We start from the raw sequence: 25,123 nt of genomic DNA on the forward strand, positions 1-25,123 counted from the left end.
CATAAATTCGATCATTGATCTGGATCGATATTAGCCTTTTTTTTTTCAATATTAGCCTTTTTAAATGACTAGTAGAATACTGCAGGTAGCCCATGGGCTCTGAGACCAGCTCTCTGTCTACTATGCCAAAGACAAGATATGGAGTTATAAAATTGGGTGTCTTTTGTTAAGAGAAGTATAGAGGGGGTGTGTGTGTGTGTGTGTGTGTGTGTGTTGCACTCTATATTCAGGGGAGCAATAGTAGCAAGTAGTGGGGTTTAATGGTTAGGATCAAGTTGTTTCTGACATAACTTTCTGTATTAATGCTGGTCGAGTCACTTGACTTCTCAGCGCTCTAGGTTACTTTTTGCTTCTAAAATGTGTACCTGTGACACTTTTTTTTTTCCTTTTTGGTCTTGTGATCTTAAGTGGGCAAGTGACCAGTAACCGTATAATAATTTCTTTGACAACATGACCTCATTTACTGTTCAAGTATTCTACAAAATTTTCAGTTATTGGAAGCAGCCAGACCTCCGTAAGTGTGGGACCCCCTTAAATTCACTGCTACCCTAAGAAGAACATATGGAACTGGGCACTAGACCAATAGGAGTTCTTAAGAAGCTGGGGTCCCTAAACTTGAGTTGTTTAAAATATTTTGATAATTATTTCTATTTGATTGGTTTTCTTTATAAACCAAAGCTCTTTAAGTATTTAAAAAAATTATTCTAAGGAGGAGGTCCACTGTCTTCACCAGACTGACCACGACATTTAAAAGAAAAAAAAAATTAAGAACCCGGGATTAGAATGATGTCCAAAAACTCTTCCAAGATTAAATACTCCTCAACAACGCCCCGACTAGTCGCAGGGCACTCTGGGGGTTGTAGTCCGGGGGCGATCAGTTTCAGAAAGAGAGGAGGCCCCAACGGTGGCAGGCGTGGCTCATTTCGCCCCTTAGGGCCCTGGGCTCCCTGACTGAGGTTCAGGTTCCTCAGCCAGTTCATTCCTGCCTCTAAGGAGGAGCCAGCGCCAGGCCGAGAAACCTGATTGGCTTCGTTTGTTCCCCTGTCCTTCCTTTAGTCTCAATAAAGTTTTTCCGACCCCTTTCCTTCTCCAAGATGGCGGCTTCCCTGTCGCCCTGGGTTACTCTCCGGACCCTGGTGCAGTGCCGGGTGCGGGGCAGATGCGCCTTGTGGGGGGCTCGGGCCGCTACAGTCACCGCCGCCGCCTCCGCCCCTGCTACCGCCCCCGGGAGGCCCCTTCGGAAAGGTCAGTGACGGATCCCCAGGGAGGCGGAGCCAGGATGGATGGCTGTGCAGTGCCTGTCCTTGCCAGGGACAAGGCTCAGTGCCTTCTGTCCGTTGGGTTCCTCGGCCTCTCGGAGGCTGTGGTCTGGTGGAAGGGGGCCCCGCCGAGGTGGGATTCCTGAGGGGGCGAGAGGAGAAGCCGCATCTTCCTGGGATGGTGGGAGGTGGGGAAAGCTTGGGGCCGTAGGCTTGACCTACCAGCTGGGTCACGGTCACTGTCATGGTCACTACCAGTTATCAGTCAAGCCTCAGGTCCCAGTGATTTCTGGGATTCATCCTCCTTTACAGATCAATACCTCCCATTAGGAACTGGTTCCCATCTTCTTACCTAGTTCTGGAGGGTGTCTTCAAGTCAACTTGATCCTTGCTAACATGCTTTGGGGTATCAACTGTGGTCATGAAGTTAAGGGAGATACCCACCCCCTCTCTTCTAGAAACTGATTATTTTTCATCACCACGGAAGGCCTCTGGTGGGTGTCTTCTGAGTGGGCTCAGATGTTCAAGTCAATTGGACACTTATTTAGATGCTTTAGGATTCCAGTTGCCATCATGAAGTTGATAAGGGAGAAACATCTCCCCTCTGAGTTCATGTAGTGGGTAACAACAGCCAAATATATATTTACCACAATGCAGAAATTATGGAGGTTAAAAAAACCCCTAGGTATTATTATTATGCTCAGGCATAAATTGAGAAAGCCTGGACAATCATGATGATTCTGACAAGTTTCTTATAGGCAAAATTAAGTCAGAGTAACAGAGGAATAATTCATTTGTATATTATAATCTTGTGCATTCCTCTTAGGCCATCAGAGTTAAAAGAGAAGACAGCTCCATATTCCCATACTTCCTTCAGTGTCATAAAAGTTGAACAGACTTAGTTAAACACTCATAATCTCCTACATTATCCAAGGAAACAAACTTCATCATATGAACTCTATAGATAAAACTAAGTCAGGTTACAGATTAAACTTTATTTAGAGGAGTCACAAATAGTCTGAATGAGGTGGAGGATTTATACATCCTAATGAGGAGTAAAGGACACTTGATATTCTTCCTCTGGCTTCTTATCTAAGGATAAGGCTATTTAAGGTTAAGGCTCTGAGTACATTTACACATTTAGGTACTTGCCTAAATTATTTAGGACTCTTAAGTACATTTTTACATCCCATGGGACAGGTTTTGGTCAGGTGAGATTAATATTAACCAAAAGATGTAGGAGGAATAGAAGGAAATAAAAAATTCCCATAACAAAGTTAAGGGACACACACTTATCTCTGGTCTAGAAGTTTTTATTTTTCATCACTGCTGTCCTGACCATTCATAAATACTGATTTGTTTGTTTTTTTCCTTCTCTCTCAAACCATTTTTTCATTTCTTTTTTCTTGTTTTTGACCAGGGTCTGTGATTTCATCCATGTAGAAAGCTCTTAGTGAGTTAACTTTCCCTTTCCAGTACAGATAAGGCAACTGTTTCTGCAATTTACAGTCATAGATAGTTGCCTGGGGGCACAGAAAAGTTAAGTGACTTGTCCTCCTTGTCGTAAGGAGAAAACATGTAAGTATTTGTGCAGCTTTCTCTGGAAATCAGTTTCTGCTCCCTTGTTCCATCACTGACTGTTATTTCTTGTATACTGCTGCAGTGTGTGATTACTTCCAAACAAGGCTCACGTGCTTCCTCCTGCCAGAAGCCGTTTTCTGATCCCTCTGGTTGTTAATGCTCTTCCTACCCCTGAAATTATTTTTATTTACTTTCTCTATTTTTTGTATTTGTTTATCTGTGTCCATATTGTTCCTACCCCATACCACCCCCAACCCCTGCCTTGGTCAAATGTTAACTCCTTGAAGTCAAGAAATGTTTTATTTTTGTCTTTCTATTCCCATCATTTACTGTAGTTTGTGGTACATACTAAGCACTCACTAAATGCTTATTGAATTGAGTCTTGTTAGAAACAGAGAATTATAGAATTTTCAGAGCTAGAAGGGACCCTAGATATCTTCTAGTCTCTTTCCCACCCATTAACAAATGAGGAAACTGAGGCACCTGGTTAAATGACTTGCTTGCCTGAAGTCCTATGAAGAGTCAGGTTTAATAGGATCATAGTTTTAGAAGTGGAAGGAATCTTAGAGGTCATTTGGTCCAACCCTCTCATTTTGCTGAAGAGGAACTAAGATTGTGACGAAGTTGTGACAAAAAACAGAAATAAAAAAGAAAGAGGTAGTGACTTGCCTAAGGTCATACAGATACTTAGTGACAGAGCCAGGATTTGAGGCCAAGTTCTCAGATTCTAAATCCAGAAATTTGAGTTCATGTGTACTTTAAGGTTTTACAAAATGCTGTTCTCACTATAATACCATTATGTAAGTAGTGCTACTATTATTGTCCCTGTTTTACAAATGCCCCAGTAGGGGCTCTGAGAAGCTGATGACTAGTCCATGGTCACCAAACTAGTAAGTGCCCTAAGGTGAAATTTGAACCCAGGTCTCCTGACCCAACCTCAGCACTTATTGTCCTCTGTCCACCAACTCCCAGTTCAGGTTCTTTCTTCTATATTACTTGGCCAGTAGAATGTAAGCTTTTTGAAACCAGAGTCTGCCTTCTTTTGTCTTTGTACTTCTGCTTAAAAATACTTGTTGAATTGAATTAAATTTGCCTGGTTGCATTCATAAGCAGCTTAACTTCTCTACCTCAGTGATATTCATTGAATTCATTTGCTTCTTGTTGCCATTGCCACCACCTTAATACCCTCTTCATTGTTATCCATCTGGACCAAGGCACTCTATTCCTAAAAGGTCCTCCACTCTCTACCCTCCATCTGTCATCCAGAATGGTCAGATTGAACTTTACCCTTTTGCCTGTTCTATTCTCTGTTCAAAAATCTGTAACTTTATACTGTTGCCTGCCAAGTTAATCTCAAACATCCTTGCTTGGCATCTTTTGCTTCTAGCCTTTTCTCAGAGTATTTCCTTCTACATATTTCAGCCAAACTACTTTTTGTCCTTCAAACATGTCCCATGCTTTCCCGCCTTTGCCTTTATGCCTGCAATATTCTCCCTTTCTATTCTTTATCTGTTCAATTCCTACCTCACCTTTAAAAGGAAACTTAAAAATTGGCACTTTCTTAATGAAGCCTTCCTTCATTGCACATACCCCTACAGGGTCCCTTGGTGTGACATTTTTGCTCACGGAACCTCGCCTATATTTTTACGCCTCTAATCTCATTTATACCAATGATCTTATATATTATTTTTGAATTGGAGTTGCTTGTAATACTCCCTATTAGAATGTAAGTTCTATGAGGGTTGGGATCTCTGAGGTCTGGGATCTCTGTCTTACCTAAACTTGGGCGCATAAGAGTTCCTAAGTAAATGTGAAATTTAATTGGATTAAAATATAACATTGTTTAATTTATTATGCATTTTGGTGATCTAGTCAAATTTAATATCTAGAAGAACAAAATATACATAATCTTCCTATTTAAAAACTTGAAAGGTTATTTTCTTTATCATTTATCCAGTTTGTTCTGCAAGTGTTTGTGTGTATAGTATATATTTATTATCGACTATGCTAAAAGACCTAAGAACTATTACTGTGTTTTGTTATGAGGATCAAATGGGATGATCTATGTAAAGCATTTTGCAAACCCTAATATGCTATATAAATGTTAGCTAGTTATTATTGTGGTGATTTTTGCAATACTATAACCTCCTGTGAAAGCAAAGGAAAGAGAGTTGCTTTGAATGCTCGTGTTTAGGCAGCTCCAAATATAGGGACAGAAAAGAAGAAAAATCTTCAGTCTTTAAGCATGCTCCTGATTGCACTCTTGTGACATTCTGTTTCCCACTTCATTATCCAAACAGCCTAGAATGCTTGGCAGCATAATCTCTGCAGGAAGGAATTCTCAGTTAAGGCATAAAATAATTATTCAGTCATGGGGTTTTCATCTATTGATTTCAATGATAATAATGTTAACTGCTGAGATCTAATTATACTTTAGGACCTTGGGTAGGAAACTCATTCTTTTCCATATACTGTTATATATGACTTATACACAGTATCCAAGTAATATGGCATGTGTTATAGCAGTTCCCACTCTGAGACCCCATTCAATTGATTCTTTTGGCAAATGTGAGTAAATGACAGTCTTTTGCTATTATAATCATCACAGTAAAGAGTAAAGATTAGCATGAGGGCCAAAGACTAGTTTATATTAATTTAGGTTTTTCTGCAAAATATATCATAGTATGGTCATCGTGTTCATATACTCCGTGCTTATATTTGTGTAAAAGTGAATTTTACCTGATTTGCTGAAAGCGTTCCTCTAGGTATTTTTTTTAAAGACGTGATGGATACCAGTGTAGCACTTAGGGTTTCCATTTATTATACCCATTGCTTATTATTTTCAAAACATAGATTTTATTAATATTTTTTGTTTTTAACATTATCTGCATTTTCCCTTATCTCTCCCTCTCTCCCACTTAGAAAGCCATTTCTTATAACAGATTTTATTAAAAAGAAAAGAAAAAAAGAAGAGGAAACAAGTCTAGCAGAACTGATCAGTACATTGAAAAAAACCTATCATTATACACATATATACACATATACAGCATATGTTCCACACCTGTGGACCACCCCCTTTCCCTTTACCTCTGAAAGGAGTGGGAGGAGGTTGCTTCTCATTTCTCTTCTTTAAGGCCAACCTTGTTCTTTGAAATTTTGCAACATTCATTTTCTCTTCTTAAAAATTAATTCATTATTTTTACAAGGATTTATTCTCTTTCCTACTGTCCCTCCAATTGAATAATTAGAAAAAAAAAGAAAACCCTCATAACAAATATTTATAACTCAGTAAAACAAATTTCCCCATTATTCATGTCCAAATATGTGTGTCTTATTTTTATTTTAAGTCCGTCACCTCACTGGCAGGAGATGAGTGGCATGTTTCATCTTTAGTCTTTTGGATTTGTGATTTATCATTGCATTGATCAGAGTTCTTCAGTTTTTCAAAGTTGTTTTTTTCCATAGGGTTGTTATCATTGTCTAAGTTGTTTTCCTACTTTTCATTTCACTCTACCTCATTTCATAAAGTTCTTTCCCATTTCCTCTGAATCTGTCAATTTCATCATTTCTTGTGGCATCTTAATATTCAGTTTGCATTTATCTACCATAATTTGTTTATCCATTCACCAATAGGTGGGCACTCTCTAGTTTCCAATTTTGGACTACTATGAACACAGCTGCTATGTTTTTGTACATATAAGTCCTATTCTTCTTTCTTGTATTTCTTTGGGGCATAAGCCTAGTAGTTGTATCAAAAGGTATGCCTAATATGATGACTTTGAGGGCATATGTCCAAATCACTTTCCATAGTGGCTGGACCAATTCACAGCTCCACCAACAGTGTAGTAAGTACAACATTCATTTTTGATGTTTTTGTAGTTCTTCCCATTTACTTGTAGTCATCATGTATATTGCTTTCATTGCTCTGCTTACTTCTCTTTAGTCAGTTCCTGTAAGTCTTTCCCTGATTCTCTGTATTCATTATTTTCATATTTTTTTTTACAGCACAGTATATATAATATTCCATTACATTCAAGTACCACACTTTATTTAGTTATTTTTTAATTAATTGGGCATCTACTATGTTTCCACAAAGTAGAAACTTTTCTCCGCTGTCACAAAAACCACTTTTTATAAGTATTTTGGTTTATGTGAAGTTTTTCTTTTTGTCAGTGATCTTCTTGGGGTATATACCCAATAGTGGGATCTCTGGGTCAAAGGTCATGAACATTTTAGCCACTTTATTTGCATAATATCTCCATTCATTATTGTTCTCACTGTGTGACTGGGGCATCTCCTCTTCTGATCATACATTTTCTGGATGATGTCTTTTATGCTACCTATTGTCCACAAGCTTTAAGCCTTTTTTTCCTTACCATGTATATTTCTGTTGCTCTTTGAGTCACCAACAATTTCAGTTACTCAGATTGTTGTGCCATGTATTTGCAGTCATATAGATTCAAGAATGAAGGACAATCAACAACATCAATGAGATTAAGTTGAAGAATATTGTTTAAAAGATGAGTTTTTGTTTTGAAGAGTGCTTTGGGGTTGTTGAAAGCATTTTATGATTTATTGAATGCAATCCAGCTCTCTTTTTCCTACTCAGTTCTCTGGGACCAGTTTATAGTCCATATGTAAGAGACTAATATTTATAGCAGTATCCTGCCATACATTATTGTCTGGCCAGTAGACATCTGTTTGTGTGTCTATATAAATATTTTTGAAACATCATAATAGGAAATTTGGTTTATAATTCCTATAATTTTCCACTACAATCAAATTGTAGTTAATTTCCTAGTATGAATTTTTGGGAGTTGATGTGTGTAAAGATTTGGTTAATGTTTAACTTTGTATTTAAAATCATAAGATGTTTAAAAATAAAGAAAAAGTTTTATTTTGTGATAAGGACCCATGTTTTGATTTTATTTTTCTCTACATTTTAATCTTTCCTTTTCTTAATCTTGGTGGCTTCGTTTTTCATGATAGTCTCCTACACATCTTTTATGCTTTAGCTTGTTTTTTCAACAAGTTTTTTTTTTAATTTTCTAGGTTAATGAGAATGAACTATTTGTCAAGAAAAGAAGGGAGTAGTCAAAGAAAAGGGTTGAAGGCAAATGGTGTTTGGCTGGGAAATTGTGGGAAACTTATGGATCTCAAATTAAGTCTCTGAATATTGATTATCCAGATCTCTTTCTTAATTGGACAGTTGGAATAATTTGAAATCTCAAAGAAAATGTGATATTCTAAATTCTATTTTTTGAACTGAAAAATGAAATATACACATGTACAGAAGAGAGCTTAGGGGTTATAGTAAATGGCATACTGACTAAGAATTTAGTCCTGACTCTAAAGAGAAAGCCAGATTATGTGGAAATCTACTATATTCCCTGTACTTTCTCCCATCTGTCTCTCTTTTTTGCTAAGAAACTTAAATCAGTTAGAATTGTAGGTATTAACTTTTGATTATTAGTAAGGCCTCAGCAATTTTTGTATTTTTTTTTCATCTACATAAAGAAAAATATATTTCAGTTTGAAAATAGGGTACTCTTCCCCTCCCCCCATGAATATCAGGTTTGTTTTGGGGAAATAAACTTTCATCTAAGATTAAGCACTTTGCCAACTGAATTAATGTATCATCTTTTGTTAATCATCATAGTCATCTTCATTAAACTGAGCCATTTGTGAATAAAGTACTATGCTAGTTGATGTGTGATTTCTACTAGTATTAGTTAATCAAGTTTTTCTCATACTAATGAATAACATCTGCTTGACCTTGTTATTGTTCAGTAGTGTCTCACTCTTTGTGACCCCATTTGGGGTTTTCTTGGCAAAGATACTAGAGTGGTTTGCCATTTTCTTCTCCAGCTTATCTTACAGATGAGGAAACTGAGACAAATAGGATGAAGTGACTTGCCCAGAGTCACACAGCTAGTAAGTGTCTGAGGCCAGATTTGAACTCAGGAAGATGAGTCTTCTTGACTCCAGGTCTGGCACTCTAATCCACTGTGCCTCCTAGCTGCTCTTTGAGCCCATTTTTCAGCTGCTGTTAGAGCTTGAAATTGAGAGGTCTCACTGTGTGCCTGTCTCTTTTCATCCAATGACATTAAAGCTTTCCATTCAAATGATCCTTCTCAAATGGCGTTTACTTCAAACTCTAGAACTTTTGTGGGAGCATAACATAGTAGTCTAGGGTTTATTTAGCAAGCTACTTATTTATATAGGAATAATACAGTCCAAGTAGGCCCAGCACTCCTGGGGGTGCAGTGGTGATGAGATAAAGGGAAGGGACAAAGGTGGAAGTCAGTGCTGCCGAAGAGAAGAATTTTTTAGAATGAGCTTCAGAAGCCTAAAAGTGAATTGGCTTACAATAGAGTAATTTGCCCTTACAGCCAGTGAACTTTATGTTCTTTGTTTTGGAAGACTTTGACTGCTGAAGCTGAGAGATCATTTAGTTTATCCTCCTACCCTAGAAGACCCTATACAACATCTCTGACAGATGGTCATTCAGTTGTTGAATAAAGCTAGAGAGTTAGAGAGCTTACTACTTTTCAAGTTTATTGTGGTAGCCTAGTGAAATTAAGCCCCTTCCCTCTGTGGGAGGAGGGGTGACAGGTAGACAGAAACTTCTGAAAGGGCTAATGATCCCCTCTATATGTGCCCCCTGACACTAAAGGAATTCTATCTACCCCTGTGTTTATCCTTACTTAGCCTATTCATGACTTGTATTCAAAGGTGCCTGGGGTCTGCTTACCCTAGATTACCTTTGTCCAAGGCTGGAGTTCCTTTGTCTTTGTGTGAAATCATAGACCCTGTTTCCCTCAGGCCATTCCCAACAGGCCTATGGTCTGGATAGAACAGATTTCCTGGGTTGCAGTTAATCAAGGGAACATTTTTATTTAGGATAAATTTTTAATTATGCACAAAATTGCTGAGACCTTCGTAATGGTCAAAAATTATCAGATCTTAAGATTCTGTCCGTTGAAGCTTGATTTCTTAGCTTTGTTTCTCAGAAATAGGCCAAGCCAATGACCCAGTGGGTCTGGGTGAGGCAGAATATGACTCTTTGTGTGAGTGAGTGTTCCACCAGGGGTTTGTATGCTGTTAATAAACTTTGTAGTTAGATTAGAGGTGGGTATGACTATGTAGAAATTTCTGTGCCTTAATATTCAGAGCTGGATTAACACATACCTTTGCCTCTCTGGCCTTTGTCTGAGACCTTGATCTCTACCTTAACAGCTTCCTGTGTATTCTTTTCTTATTTTTATTTTCTCATTCTGACAGAGGCCACTGTAAAAGACTCATCTTTTTTTATGTACTTTGGACCTGGTATCCCATATCTCTTCCATTCTTTTTGTTGTTGTTTACATTTAATTTTTATTTTATTTTTTTCCCTCAATTACATGTAGGCAAAATTTTTTAACATTTGTTTTTTAAAATTTGGAGTTCCAAATTCTCTCTCTCCTTTTCTCTTTCCTCTTGCCCTTTCTTGAGAAGGAAAGCAATATGATATAGATTATACATGTACAGTCATGTTTCCAAAACATTGCAAAAGAAAATGCAGACTGAAAAAATAAGAATAATAAAGTTTAAAAAGTGTTTCAATCTGCATTCAGACTCTATCAGTTCTTTATTTGGAGATGGATGACATTTTTTTATCATAAGTCCTTCGGAATTGTTTTAGATCATTGCATTGATCAGAAGAGCTAAGTCACTCACAGTTGATCATCATACAATATTGTTGTTACTGTGTACAGTGCACTCCTGGTTTTGTTCATTTTGCTTTGCATCCGTTCATGTAATTCTTCGCAGGTTTTTCTGAAAGCATTCTGCTCGTCATTTCTTATAGCACAATAGTATTTCATCACAATCACATACCCTAACTTGTTCAGCCATTCCTGAGTTGATGAGTATCCCTTAAATTTCCAATTCTTTGTCACCACAAAAAGAGCCGCTATAAATTTTTTTGTACATATAGGTCCTTTTTCTTTTTCTTTGATCTTTAGGATACAGACCTGGTAGTGGTATTTCTGGGTCAAAGGGTATGCACAATTTCATAGCCCTTTGGGCATAGTTCCATATTGTTCTCATTATTTCTTTTCATTGCTTTGCTGACTATTCCACTTTTCACTCTCCCTTCCTCTTTTCCCTTTTTTTCTCTACCCCTTGATTACTTGACCTCTGTACCCCCTAAGCATTACCTGTTCACACCCCTAGCCAGGTAACCTCACCCTCAAACAACATATTTCTTTACAGAATCTCCTTCACGTCTTCACAATACAATCAATATCTGTGAGTTTCCTCTCAAAGAGTACACCCTCTTCTTAGTAAAACTGAAGCTGTTTTGAGCTTTTACAGACTGTTATTAGTTGCTGTTGAAAAAGAAATTCAGGATTCATATTTTATCACAGACAACTCTTGCCCTCCATCTGGGGTGTTTTCCCTAAAATTTCAGTTGCTGTATTGCGCAGGGGCGTTTCACTTAACCAACATAAGATAGTTACCGCTTTCTTAGAAATGAGTTGACCAAGGTACGAGTTATTAACCGTGTAGTTTGGTTGCCAACTGAAATATTTTAAAAGTTCCTAAGAATGGATATTCTTTTGTTCAAGGTTTGAACAGTTTGATCTTTTGAAAAACTATCCATTGAAATAATGGCAATAACAGTGTACTTTAAAAATAGTTGTTAAATAGTGTTTTCTATCACCTGTAGAACCTGAAACAATGGGGTCATTATTAGAAACTTCAAAGAGAAATTAGCCTTATTTCCTTGCCTTTTTTACTTTCTGTTTTTATAGTGAAAAGTGTTGGATTTGGGGGCAGAGAACCTGGTTTCAAATTCCAGCATGGCTATTTACTGCCTGTATGGCTTTGGTCATGTCACTTAACCTTCTGGGCCTCAGTTTCCTCATCTGTACAATGAGGGGATGAATTATTTCAGGGATTTTTAGCCTGGGGTCTGAGAATTTCTTTCACTTTTTTTTTTTTACAACTCATTTCAGAATAACTGGTTTCTTTTGCAATCATAATTATTTTACATTATGCATTTATAAACATTCTGAGAAGGGGTCCATAGGTTTCACCAGACTGACTAAGGGGTCCCTGGCACAAAAAAGATTAAACCCTGTATTAGATGATCTCTGAGGTCCCTTCCAATTCTCAATCTGTGATCTTACAGAGCTACTTTGCAGCTCATTTCTATCATAAAAGATAAATAGTAGAATCTAACAAAAACTGATTTATTAGTCTGATAAAGTAGAAAATAAAAATGTGCTTACTTTGAATATGGGAAAATAATATAAAAAGCCTTACATTTAACGAAATATAGTATTGTAACTAGAAGCTAAATTTACTGTTTTTTTTTGTCTTTGGATAGCAAGCAGATCCCATGTAGGACAATGTAGGACAAGCTAAACATTAAGGGATTACTCACGATGCCTGATTATATCTTTAATTACTTTGAAATACCTTCCTTCATATTTTAAGGCAGTATTTACTGATGTGTTGTCTTGAAATTTAAGTTTCTTGGATTGGTTTTTTTTTCCTCTTGCAGCTTTATACACATGGAATACTTAAGATTAACTAACTTCTAAAGGGAGAGAATAGTAACCAGCAAGCATTCAGTTCCAATTTTCATAATTTTTCTATTTAAATCAAAAGCACCTTTAAGGTCTCTAAAATCAGCCTTCCATAAATGAAGGTAAATCATCTTATGATGTATTCCTTGATGATGGCTTATGTTGTCTTTCTGAAGAGTTTAATTATGATTTGATTTTCTTCTTTTCTATACTTTGTTTATTCATCAGTGAACCAAACCTAGGTCTTGAATGTCGATGGTAAGTCTGACTTTTTGGGTCATTGATCTGTTTCCATTTTATAAAAAAAAAACCAGCTTTAACATTTATCTTTGAGATGTGATTAGGACATAATAGAGTATAAACAAGCTGTCTATGACCTTAGTGTAGACTCTCTCATTGTAGCAGGATATTTCTGGTCAGTGGCCACTGTTTATACTTTCTTACAATCAGTGTTACACAGAAATAACTCATGAATAATTGTGAACACATGATTTGAATAGATGTTTAATAAATATGCATTTAAAAAATCTAATTACAGTAATGAAGTTCACAGCTGAAATTTCAATTCAGCCCTTTAGAAATATTAAAAGTGCTTTTCCTGATTGTGCATTTTTCTCACAGCAGTGGGTAAACATTTTAAACTGGAAATCTAGATTCCTTATGTAGTATTGATTTCATTTAACTCAGTGTATGTTCTTTTTGGCAACAATTTTCTTTCTCTTTGTGAAGGAGCTGCAGTTCCTTTTATTCCACAGTTGTTCATTTTGATCTGTTTTGTTTAAAGAGTAGTGAGCACATGGAGTGATAGACCAGTAGAGAGGGTGAAGTAGTGATTTAACCAAGGATTGTTAGGCAATTCACCTAACATTCTTCGTGTTTCAATTTTTTCATCCGTAAAGTGGGAGTAATACTTAGAAGATTGTTTTGAGGTTCAAATAATATAGTGAATGAATGAGTGAAAACAGTGTATATAAGAGCATCTTGAAAACTATAACAAGTGCATATAAAATGTACAGTAGGGATAGAAAGCTATAAGAAAAATGATGCCAGTGATACTAATAATATTGAAATGTTAGGGATAACAAATTCCTGATGGAGAATAAGATCATGGTAGTTGAATGAACTCAAGTCTCATCATTAAGGGGAGTTCAGTTAGTATATTAATAGGCCCTTATTCATTCAAGAGCATATCTGAGGGCCAAGACAAACTGCTGATCCGTGGGAGGTACTATTTCTTCTGGCGCAACTATTTCCCAAGTAGATTTCCAAATGCTCTGTATCCCAAGCATTTAACACAGTGCTTACACGTAACAGGCTCTTAATAAATGCTTAATAACTGATTTGGGGCATCTAAAAACTGGATCCAGTAGTTGCAATGTCAACTACTAGGCAAAAACTCCTATTCTTTTAGAAGGGATAGTGGATTGTTGGTGGGATGAAAAAGAAGAACTCTGAGGAGAGGCAGAGTTGTAGTGAAAAGGCAACCAGCCTGGGAATCAGAAGACTGAAGTTTCAGTCCCACTTCTACGATCCACTAAATATCATTTGGGCAAGTTGCTTAATTTCAGGTGTCAGTTTCTCATTTATGAAATAAAAGATTGGGCTAAAAATCAAGAGCTCTTAACATGGGATCTGTGAATTTGTTTTCTTTAAAATATTCTGATAACTTTCAATATAATTGGTTTCCTTTGTAATCCTATGTATTTTATCTTATTCATTAAAAAAAAAACCCATTCTGAGATGGGTTTGGCTTCACCAGACTGCAAAAAAAATTCCGTGACACAAACAAGTTTAAGAACCCCTGGTGAGTTCCCAGCTCTAAAATACTTAAGATCTGTCTAGGTCACTAGTTCCTAGTGATTAATAACAATGGGCACTGATACCTATGCCCAGGCACTAAGCAGTGTCTAAGGCAGGAAGCTGAAAATGTATTTTTAATACATATGACTCACACTGTTGGCTTCTGTTTAGCTGTATTGTATTAAAAATCCCAAGACTTTTTGCTTGTATTGCCATTCTGTACTCTTGTAATTAATTGATTTTTGGAGCCTTAATGTAGGACTGTCCTCAGATGAATCTATGATCATGTTGATGTAGATGGTTCCCTCCAATAAAGCAGATTATAGCCCATCTATGCTTTTTTATCTTAGGTGACCTTGGTCCTCGTCACAGAGGGATTCATCCAGTGGGCTGAGGTGGGGGTGTGTCTTTATCTCTTGACATCGTAAGGATACCAGGGAGTGTGTTACAATGAAAAGAATTGCCCCAAATTCTGTCTCTGGTGTTTATTATCTGAGTGACCTCAGATATGTCACTTAGATTCCCTGGGTCTCAGTGTCCAAAACTTTGAGGTCTCCTTCAGCTTTAAAGTTATTATCCCTTGATCCAGTGAAGAACTGAGGTTTTTTGTTGGTTGTCTCTTGCTCTTTTCATGTGATAATCCCATTTTCTGTTTTTAGAATGTATATTTCCTTAATACCATCCTCTTAATTCTTTGTAGTTCCTAATTTTATTATATCGTAGCCTGTAGATAACCGCCTTGTGCCTATTACCCTCAGCATGATACTCATTTCTAATTTTTCAGAGACTGTAGCGTTCCACTATTCATGGACATATAAAGCAGGACTTTACATTTATAGTTTGAATTTTCTTTTTTTCGTTTTAGGCTGTATCTCTGATTTATTGGCATAAGTAACTCCTTCTAAGAGGCAGCTCGGTGGCTCAGCAGACTAGCCTTGGAGTCAGGAAGACCTGAATTCAAATCCGACCTCAGATACTCATTAGCTAGGTGACCCTGGGCAAGTCACTTAACCATTTTTGCCTCAGTTTCCTCATCTGTAAAATGAGCTGGAGAAGGAAATGGCAAACCACTCCAGTATCTTTGCCAAGAAAACCCCATATCTGTGTCAGCACCTGCTGTGCAATTTGGAATCTTAGAGAGTAGACTGGGGCACTGTGGAGTGACTTGTTCACAGTCACTGTCAGGATATGTCAGTGACAGGACTTGAACCCAGGTCTTCCTGACTCCAAGGCTGGCTCTCTATTTATTCACTACTCCATGTTGCCTCTCTGATGCTGAATTGCGTATGTTAAAATTCATCTTACTAATTTCTATCCGCTTTACAAAAACATCTTCTGTGGAGATGTTTTTGAATCTTGATTGTCATCCAAAATATTACCAGGCCCTTCCAATTTTGTGCAGTCTGCAGATTTGATAAATGTCTTTTTTTGATTTTAAAGTCAAAACTCTAAGGTCCCTATGTCTTTATTTTGCTCCAAATATGGTTATTTATTCTGTTTTCTAAAAATTGCGTAAAACCTAGTTACCTAACATTTCTTACAAGCTGGTTATATGAAATGTACCAATTAATGGATTTATATGGAGACAAATTCCTTTGCTGATTTTATAGTGAAGAGTTAGTAGTGGTAGTGGTATTTATTTGCAGAAGCAGTATTAGCCTGGAAGGGTGAAAAGGGCTGAGCAGGATGAATTTTGGCCAATTTAGGAGAGGAATTGTGGGTTCTAGGTGCTGGGTTGTGAGGCTGACAGAGCATTTGTATCCTGACTTGGCATTGTCCGGTTAAATCTTTTGGGGAATGTAGCTCTAGAAAGGGTCAATCTTCAGTTTCCAAACTATGACCAATTCTTTGAAAGCAACCTTGACTCAAAAAAAAAAAAAAAAAAAAACAAAGAAAAAGTAAGGGACAGCTAGGTAGCGCAGTGGATAGAGTACGGGCCCTGAAGTCAGGAGGACCTGAGTTCAAATCCGGTCTCAGACCAAATACTTCACACTTACTAGCTGTGTGACCCTGGGCAAGTCACTTAACCCCAGTTGCCCCCTCCCCTCAAAAAACAAAACAAAACAAAACAAAGAAAACAACCTTGAGTTGCTAAAATGAACTTGTTGGCCTGTATCTTCCTGCAGTTTAATTTCTTTACAAGTTTTTGAACTTACTGAAATATGAGCATAAAACTTTGAAGAAACTGGAGTCAGACTTGTTGCCTTGAACATTTCTAGACACATCCTGTCTTGATATGAAGAAAGATAACTCAATAGAGAAATGTTTCATTACTTGTAAAACACTTGATATTCTAAGATGTTTTATGACATATAAATGAAAGGGATTATTCATATAATCACTAGATGGTAAGATGCTATGTTATCACCCATACATAATAAGCCATTGGGCAAGGGAGATGTTTGAGATGTCTTCTTTGAGATTAATAAAGAACAGTGTGGACTTTTCTGCGCCTCCAGAGATGTGTGTCAATGTTTGCACCAGAGTGGGTGGGACTTCTGAATGGCATTTTCCCACTGTCCTTTTAGAACACAATAAGATAAATTAATACAAATCAAAATAATATGACAACAGTATCACATAATTTGTGTACACTGATCTAGTAACAGATTTAATTTAGTGCAGCTTTTGAGAAGTCTTTTGTGTTCCAATTTATACAGCTGCTATCAAGGCCCAAGCTGGCCAATCTCTCAGCTAGCCTTGAGAATCTAGTTTGATTCTGTTTTTATTTCTGCCGCTTTTGTCATGCTTTATTTTATCCTCAGTGGGACTTGGTTTCTTTCTCTGCAAAATAAAGTTAGAATTTTCATGCACTGAACAAAGGTATTAGAGAAATCCTAAGCAAATATGTGTAAAGCGTCAAGAACCCAAAATATTACTTGCTGATTGTTTTACTCACCACAATCCTGTGAGGTAGCTAGTAAAAGTATACACATATGTACATATATAGTGCATTATTGGAATAGTTTTATTCTCACTAGCAATAATTATGAAGGAATTTATTAAGTTTGAATTTACAAGCTTTGTGGTGACAGAAGAAATCAAAAGATTGCTCTCATTATTCTATTGTAATACCTGATTTATTTCCATTTTCTCATGTACTTTCTATTGGTTTCACATGATCATAGTGAACAAGTTAAGGAAAATGCTGCAGATTTTTTTAATTGGGTAGACAGGGGGCTCTGCAGTCACAATTATCATAGCCTAAAATAACTAGCGTGTGCAAATCTGAAGTTTTTTCTGGACTAGCAGGCAATTATGACCATCCAAGGAAGGAATCCCTTTATCTTCAGTCCAGAGGAGTAAGGGGCAGAAGGGAGTATGATACAGGAAATCACCTAAAGAAAGAACCTTTGGAAAGTCCTGATCCTACTCCTCCTTTTCTAGGAGTGAGCTCTGTCCTGGCCCTCAGCACTGTTGTGCTCTGGGCAGTCATGACGGGAGAGAGCAGAGACTTCAGAATTGACCAAGGCTTTCCAGGTTATGGGGTTTAGTTGGAATCAACTTGTTCCTATTTAGAGGGCAGTATTTTCCCTCATTTCGTTAGCAACATAAGTTATAAAGTACATTATAATTTGGTACAAGTAATGGCTGGCTTGTGTGGTAGAGTAGGGGGAAGGAAATATTTGAAACGAAGGTTATCTAAAAGCACAGGACACCAATAAAATATACAAAAAATGAAGTATATTACAAGGAATGTACTGAATAAAATATGATTTATTATAATTGCTTGTACCCAGATGGACAATAATGCTAAAAGAGCTCAAATGTAAGAACATTTAAAGTCTTTTTACTTTTTCTTTTTTTTTACACATAGCCATTGATGGACACATGTGGAACATTTACAAAACATATTCCTTAAGGAAAATGTTAAAATTCATCTAAATTTTGTTTTACAGCTTATACGGTTCACGCCACAGAAAGTGTAACTCCAAATACCCCAACAGATGCTTTTTCAAAAGCTTTGGCTGTTTGCAGTGGACCATTGGAACACTATGATTTCCTAATCGAGGCTGACGAGATAAAGGAGGACGAACACCAGAGAAGGGTTGTACAGAGTCTGGAGAAGTTACAGGAGAGCCTTAAAGGATACAACATTGAAACCAAAAGCTTTTTTTCAAAGGTGAGATTTGGGAGGGGGTGAGACAGAGACGATTCATTAATAAAGCACTAGATATACTAGACATCACAGCCCTTCATGAGGTCATCTTCAAATTGAGGACTGAAGGAGCAATGGAGGTTTGCATATTTATGTAACTCAAGAATCATTTCACTTGTTTCCCTGTATTTCTTTGAACAGCCTTTTGCCTCCATAAACAATTTTGAATTTTAAAGTTTTTGAAGGAAGATATTAAATATAAGATGGTACTGCTTCTTTATTAGAATTTTTTTTATATATTAGGGCCATATTCTAGACCTGTGATTTCATTGGTGTAGGGAGTCCTCTGGGAGGCATTTCCTCTGCCAATACAGCTTAAATCCTTTTAAGAGAGTTGTGAGGCAGCGGGTGATACAGTGAATCAGAGCACTGGGCCTAGAGTCAGGAAGATCTAAATTCAAATTTGGCCTCCGACACTTGGCTAGCTGTGTGATCCTGGGCAAGTCACTTAACCCTGTTGGCCTCAGTTCCTCATCTGTAAAATGGAGCTGGAGAAGGAAATGGCAAACCACTCCAGTATCTTTACCAAGAAAACTCCAAACAGGTCAGGAAGAGTCAGACACGACCGAAACAACCAAACAGCAACAACAAAATGGGGATAATAACAGCACTTGCCTCCCAGGATTGCTCTAAGGATCAAATAATATAATATTTGTAGCACACTGCTTAACTCTTATTGGGCAATTAATAAGTGCTTATTCTCTTTCCCTCCTCCCTGGAGTACTGAAAGGTTAAGTGATTTGCCCAGGGTTACACAAACAGTATCTGTCATGGAAAGACTTGAACCTGTCCTCTGGGCTCTGAGGCCAGCTCTATTCACTGTATCATGCTACTTCTTGTACATTACGTATTATTATCTTAAAATTTTATTTTGAAACTTCAGGTGATGATTATAATTTTACATATTCTTAAACTAATTAGTATACTTACGTGTTTTTTTTTTCATATGTGGTAGATAGCTATTAATTGCATGTGGCACTGTGGAAAGAACACTAGCTGCAGAGTCAGAGGACCTTGTTTAAAGCCCATTTCTGCTGCTTACCACCTGTGTGACCTTGGACAAATCATTTAACCTCTTTTTCCTCATGTTGTAAATGAGAGCTTTAGGCTGTTGGCCTCTGAGGGCTAATCTCTCTCTAGATCTGTGATCCTAAGATAGAGGGGATGCTCTACCTGCCTTACCGTTATTCCACACTCAGCCCCGACCTGATATTTCTGTATGTAGATTTACAGGAAGGAGAAGATGCTGGTATGTATGGGAAACACTAATGGCTTAACATGTCACAGAGTCTAAGAGCTGGGAGGAAAATCACAGACCTTGTACATATTGACATGTATTGAATTGCTGGTTTCCCAAATACAGTAATACTTTAGTTTAGTGGTATGGTTAGGGAATGGCATGCTTTGGATAAGTTCTGGTTAACTTAGGTTTATTTTTAATCTCATCCAATTCCACAAACATTGATTAAGTGTCTGCTATGTGTGTGTGCACACCTCTCTTCTTCCCCCTCTGCCTGTAATACTCTTCCTCCTCACCTTCAAGGACTGACTACCCTGGTTTCCTTCAGGCCTTACTCAGATCCCAGTTCTGCAGGAGGCTTTTCTAAGTTTTTCTTATTGCTAGTCTCTTCTCTCCAAGTTTATCTTCCATCTAATTCCACAAGTACAGAAACTTCTGTCTAGTATGTATACAGTTACTTGAAGGTTACTTCTCTCATTAGAATGTAAGCTCCTTAAGGGCAAGCCTTGTGTATTTGCTTTTCTTTTTCACTGTGCTTGTCAAAGTGCCCGAAACATAGTAAATGTTTAATAAATGTTTGTGACTGATTGACCTGTGTTATAGGTAAAGCCTTTCCTAATCTCCCTCCCCTCATTACCCTATTTTTTTTTTTGTGCCTACTGATATTGGTCCATTTTGTCTCTCCCAATAGAGTGTAAGCTCCTTGTGGGCACTGGCTGTTTTACTTTTGTCTTGGTTTCCTTAGCACCTGGCACAGAGCAGACTCTTGTTGATTGATTAATCTCAATCTTTTCTTTCTTTGTTGCTTATTGTTTCATTTTTGGTTTTTTGATAATGTCTTCAATTTTGCTGATTCAGTTTTTGGTTTCTTGGGAATAGACTGAGGAAGGAATTAACATACTTCACTGAGCACATTCAAACTCTCAGACATCTTAGTATAGTGAAAAATACTTCCTCCCCTTTTTGAAATTCTATAACTTGAATTTTCTTTACCTTAATTTTTTTTTTATGAAAACCTTTTATTTTCCTGAGAGCTATGAATATCATCTAGATTCATATGGTTTCATTTATGTTTACTATTAGACCTCAGCTTATGGTAACTTTTTCAGAGTTGCATTAACTTTCTGAGATCACAGAAGCTCATTTCATGCATGAGAAAAGACAGTTGCCTAAAGGAACTTTGGTGTTCTGAAGAAGTTAGTGCACTTCCCCAAAATAAGATTTGGTAGGAATTTGGAGCTGAGAAAGACAATGATTTTCTATTTAACTCTTATTTCGACAGAAACCCAGGTACCAGTGAGCTGCCCCCTTCCCCCATTACTCTCAATTTATTTTGTAGTTACTCATGTGGATGTGTTGTTTCACTCAATAGAATGTAAGCACCTTGAGGGCAAGACTATTGCATTTTTATTTTTGTACTCCCATTGCCTAGCACAATGTCTAGCACATAGTAGATGTCTGTTTGTTTTTTCTTCCCAAAATGTATTTTTATTTATTTTGTTAAATATTTCCCACTTACATGTAAATTTTTTTTAACAAAGTTTTTTTATGTTGGGTTCCAAATTCTCTTCTTCCCTTACGTTCCTCCCTACTTACCCCCCTCTCTGCTCCCTGAGAAGGCAAACAATTTTGATTTCGATTATATATATGAAGTCATGCAAAACATTTCCATATTAGCCATGTTGCAAAAGAAAACACAAAATAAATAAAAATAAGCAAAGTAAGAAAAAGTATGCTTAATCTGCATTCAGACTTTATCAGTTCTCTCTCTGGAGGTAGATAGCATTTTTCATCAGGGAATTTTTGGAATTGTCTTGGATTATTATCTTGAGTAGCTGAGGCTTTCATAGTTGATCATCCTTGAGATATTACTGTTACTGTGTACAATGTTCTCCTAGTTCTGCTCATTTCATTTTGATAGCTATTTAATAAATACTTTTTGAGTGAATGAATGAATCTGCATTATAACCTATATTCTAACTTTACTTCAAAACTAAACCTTTGGGACAACTAGGTGGTGGAGTGGATAGAGTAGTGCCCTGGAGTCAGGAGAACCTGAGTTCAAATCTGGCTTCAGACATTTAACACTCAGTAGCTGTGTGACCCTGGGCAAGTCACAATGCTGATTGCTTTGCCAAAAAACAAAACAAAACAAACAAAAAAACAAACTTTTGACTTATCTTGGGAAAATAAACCTTTAAAAAAGCCATATTGACAACCAAGTTACCTCTAAATGACCCTTTACCAGACTACAAACCTACCTAAAAATTAAAATCTTGGGTTCTAGAATATTAGCATTGAAAGGGACTTCATATCAGATATCATATAGTAAAATTCCCTTATTTTACACATGAAGAAACAGTCTGAGAGAGATTATCACAATGTCACATTATAGATTCTCAAAGTTGTAATGGACATGTCACAACCTGTAACTGAACACTCAATCAATTAGCATTCCTCAAGTGACTACTATGTGCCAGGCATTGTAGGAATCCTCTCTGTCATTTACTCAGCAAGTGGTCATCTGGCCATTTCTTGAAGATCTGTGGTGAGACAGAACCCCTTAACTCCTGAAGCAGCCCATTCTTTTAGATAGTGCTAATCGTTAGGAAGTTCTTCCTTACATCAGACCTAAATCAGCCTCTGCAACTTCCACCCGGTGTCCCTCATTCTGTTCTCTGTATTCAAACAGACTAAGTCTGATTCCTTTTCTACATGATAACTTTTAAAAAATATCAAGTCCTTCCTCAGTTTTTTCTTCTAGAAGATAAACTCTCCGTTTCCTTCAACTATTCTTTGTATTGACATCCTGAGGCCTGTCATTATTCTGGTTGTACTTCTTTGGATGCTCCATTACCTATCCGTGACCCTCCTGAACTGTGGCACTAGCACTGAATTTTGCATAAGATCTGACCAGAGTGGAACACAGCAGGATTATTATTTCCCTACTCCTGGATGCTATGTCCTTCTTTGTGTAGTCTTAAGATCATATTAGCTTTGGCTTCTATAACATACTATTGATGAATTCATTAAAATCACCTGATCTTTTTCAAGTGAACTATTTATTAGTCACAATTCAACCATCCTGTACTTGTGAAATTGATTTTTTGTGCCCAAGTGTAAGACTTTACATTTAAACATATTAAATTTCATCTTATTCATTTTGACTGTATTATTCTAGATCAAGGGTTCTTAACTATTTTTTGTGTCATGGTTCCCTCTGGAAGTCTGGTGAAGCCTTTAGATACCTTCTCAGAGTAATGTTTTTAAATAACTGAAGGCAATTCTATATTTTAGTTAAAGATTAGTAAAAATAAAGATTTAATCCAAGTTCATGGATCTTCTGAAATCTATCCATGAATGCCCCTTTTTGTGAAAATTAGGACAGAAATTGCTTTTGTCCAGTCTTAGAAGACCTCTCCTGTCCTCCATAATCTTTCCAAGATCATGAGATCATAGATTTGGAGTTGGAAGGAACTTTAGAGGTCATCTAGTCCAGCCTTCTCATCTTATAGTAACTGAGGACCAGAAAGGTAAAACATTTTGCCCAAGATCACACACGGAGTAAGTGGGAGAAGTAGGGTTTGAACCTAGATCCTTGAATCTGAATCTAACACTTTTTGTACTCTTACCACATTGCCTCCTTTTTAAGTGACTCATAATTCCAAGGTTATCCCTTTTATTAAAATTCCTTACAGTGAGATTAGGAAACAAATGCTGGATGGGACAAAAAGGAAAAGACTAAGGGTACCTGGAATTGGGGGGAGGGAGAGACCCCTTGGTCTTCAGAAATAATTTCCCCTCTAGGAAGACAACTTGATATTTGTTCCTCTGTCTAGTCATTGGAGAGGACATCAGTCAGACATAAATCAGATAATCCTGAGGTCTGCTCCTTTAAGCTAGAAGCTGCAAGCCTTTTACATAACTAGGCCTCTAAAAGGTCAGCAAACTATGGCCTGCAGGCCAAATGTGGCCTGTCACCTGTTTTTGTGTGTCCTACTAGTTAAAAATGGTTATTGTTTCATTTATCCCAAGTAGTCATCCTTTCTCTTCCTTTATCCTTTTCCCCAGTATTTCCTAAAATGCCCTTATTATTGTCTTAGCCTTTCTCACTAGCTTCATTCTACTCTTTGCTTTAGCTTTCCTACTACTTCTTTTGTGACCATACCATACATTTTTGTATTCATCATCAGTTATATGTCATTTTAATGTCCAAGTTGGTACCTGAGTTTATTGTCCATCCCTATAGGTCTCCTTAGACAACTATCCCTATACTTTCTCATTTGAATTCTCTTTTTGGTTTTAGAGTGTCATTCTTGAATACTTCTCATCCCTTCAACATCAAGGTCACATGCCCAATTGGTTTCATCCATGTTCTGAGCTTTTTTGATACATGCTAATGAAAAAAAATGCATTATACTTTGAAACAAAATGTGCATTTAATAGTTTTGGATTACTTGTGCTTCTGAGAAGTAGAATGCAGTGCCTGGGCGAAATGTTAAGCTTGAGGATTAATAAACTAAGACACATCAGAAGACATTTCCTTACAAATATTGGCCTTTTCCCCCGCAGGTCAATATTGTTCTGGGTGTGGGTCTCAAATGATGAGAGCTGAGGGGGTATCTTGGCCTCAGTCTGGCTGTTCTTAATCTAGAAAAAGGTGCCTCTAATTGCAGGTTTAATTTAATTCCAGAAAACACTATTTTCTGATGGTCTTGGGGTACTCCCATCTTAATAAAACTCCCCAATTTTTTCAGGTCTATAACGAATCTGACCTTCTGTGGGTTCTCTGGATCTAGGTGTTGATCCAGGCTTAAGCCAGATGTCTGGATTCCCCTACAATTCCTCTGCTGGGTCCAAATTTAAATGACCTTCAGGAGGGAATAGGCAAGAAGGATTTTCCTTGGGTAATTGTCTTGTGACATCTGCCTCTCAGTATCACTGAGAAGTTATTTAAATCTTTAAATTTTGTCCTAATTAGAAGTTATCAGTTGTTTATTACTCTAGTATGCTGGAGTTGTTTTGGTTTAAGATACCTTTTTTTTTCCTTCTTCACTCTGCATACTGGTTATTCAGAGACTTAAATTAGACTTAATTATGCCAGCAAACTGAACAAATTAGTGTACTTTAGGTTACAGAGAGGCCTTTTGCAAATTAGCTAAATATATTAAAAGGATTTTCATTTAACAGCAATTTATGGGAGCTAACATGTAGTTCAGCTTTTTAGTTTTTAAAGATGTTCTTAGAAACCTGAAGTGATCTACTTTTATCAAGAAGTGGTCTGTGTTGAGAATGATTTAATGCCAGTTCTTTTTAAAGAAGTAATTATACTCAGCATTCCAGCTGGAATCATTGTCTCTGATTCTTTTTCGTTTGAGAGATAATAACGGATCTGGGGAGTGGGGAAAGAAATTGGGGGAAAAAATAGCGTTGTCGCATTTTAAACAATTTGAAAACAACCCTCTTTTTTATTTTAGTACCACTACCTTTGTCATCTGATTGTCAC

General features: G+C 37.1%; 1 protein-coding gene across 2 annotated transcripts in view; it reads left to right on the forward strand.

Annotated features, from left to right (window-relative positions):
- The first annotated feature begins 1,045 nt into the window (after positions 1 to 1,045).
- AFG1L (AFG1 like ATPase) overlaps positions 1,046 to 25,123 on the forward strand; it is a 176,142-nt gene continuing 152,064 nt past the window's right edge. The window contains exons 1-2 of one of the 2 annotated variants that reach the window (XM_027856006.1): positions 1,046 to 1,245; positions 18,118 to 18,341. In XM_027856006.1, the coding sequence (XP_027711807.1) occupies positions 1,095 to 1,245; positions 18,118 to 18,341 (375 nt within the window). In that variant the 5' untranslated portion in view covers positions 1,046 to 1,094. The remainder of the gene's footprint in view (positions 1,246 to 18,117; positions 18,342 to 25,123) is intronic. The other variant, XM_027855997.1, reaches the window with a different exon arrangement.

This window comes from Vombatus ursinus, unplaced genomic scaffold (assembly GCF_900497805.2).
Source record: "Vombatus ursinus unplaced genomic scaffold, bare-nosed wombat genome assembly UNPS02000582.1, whole genome shotgun sequence".
Classification (NCBI taxonomy): domain Eukaryota; kingdom Metazoa; phylum Chordata; class Mammalia; order Diprotodontia; family Vombatidae; genus Vombatus; species Vombatus ursinus.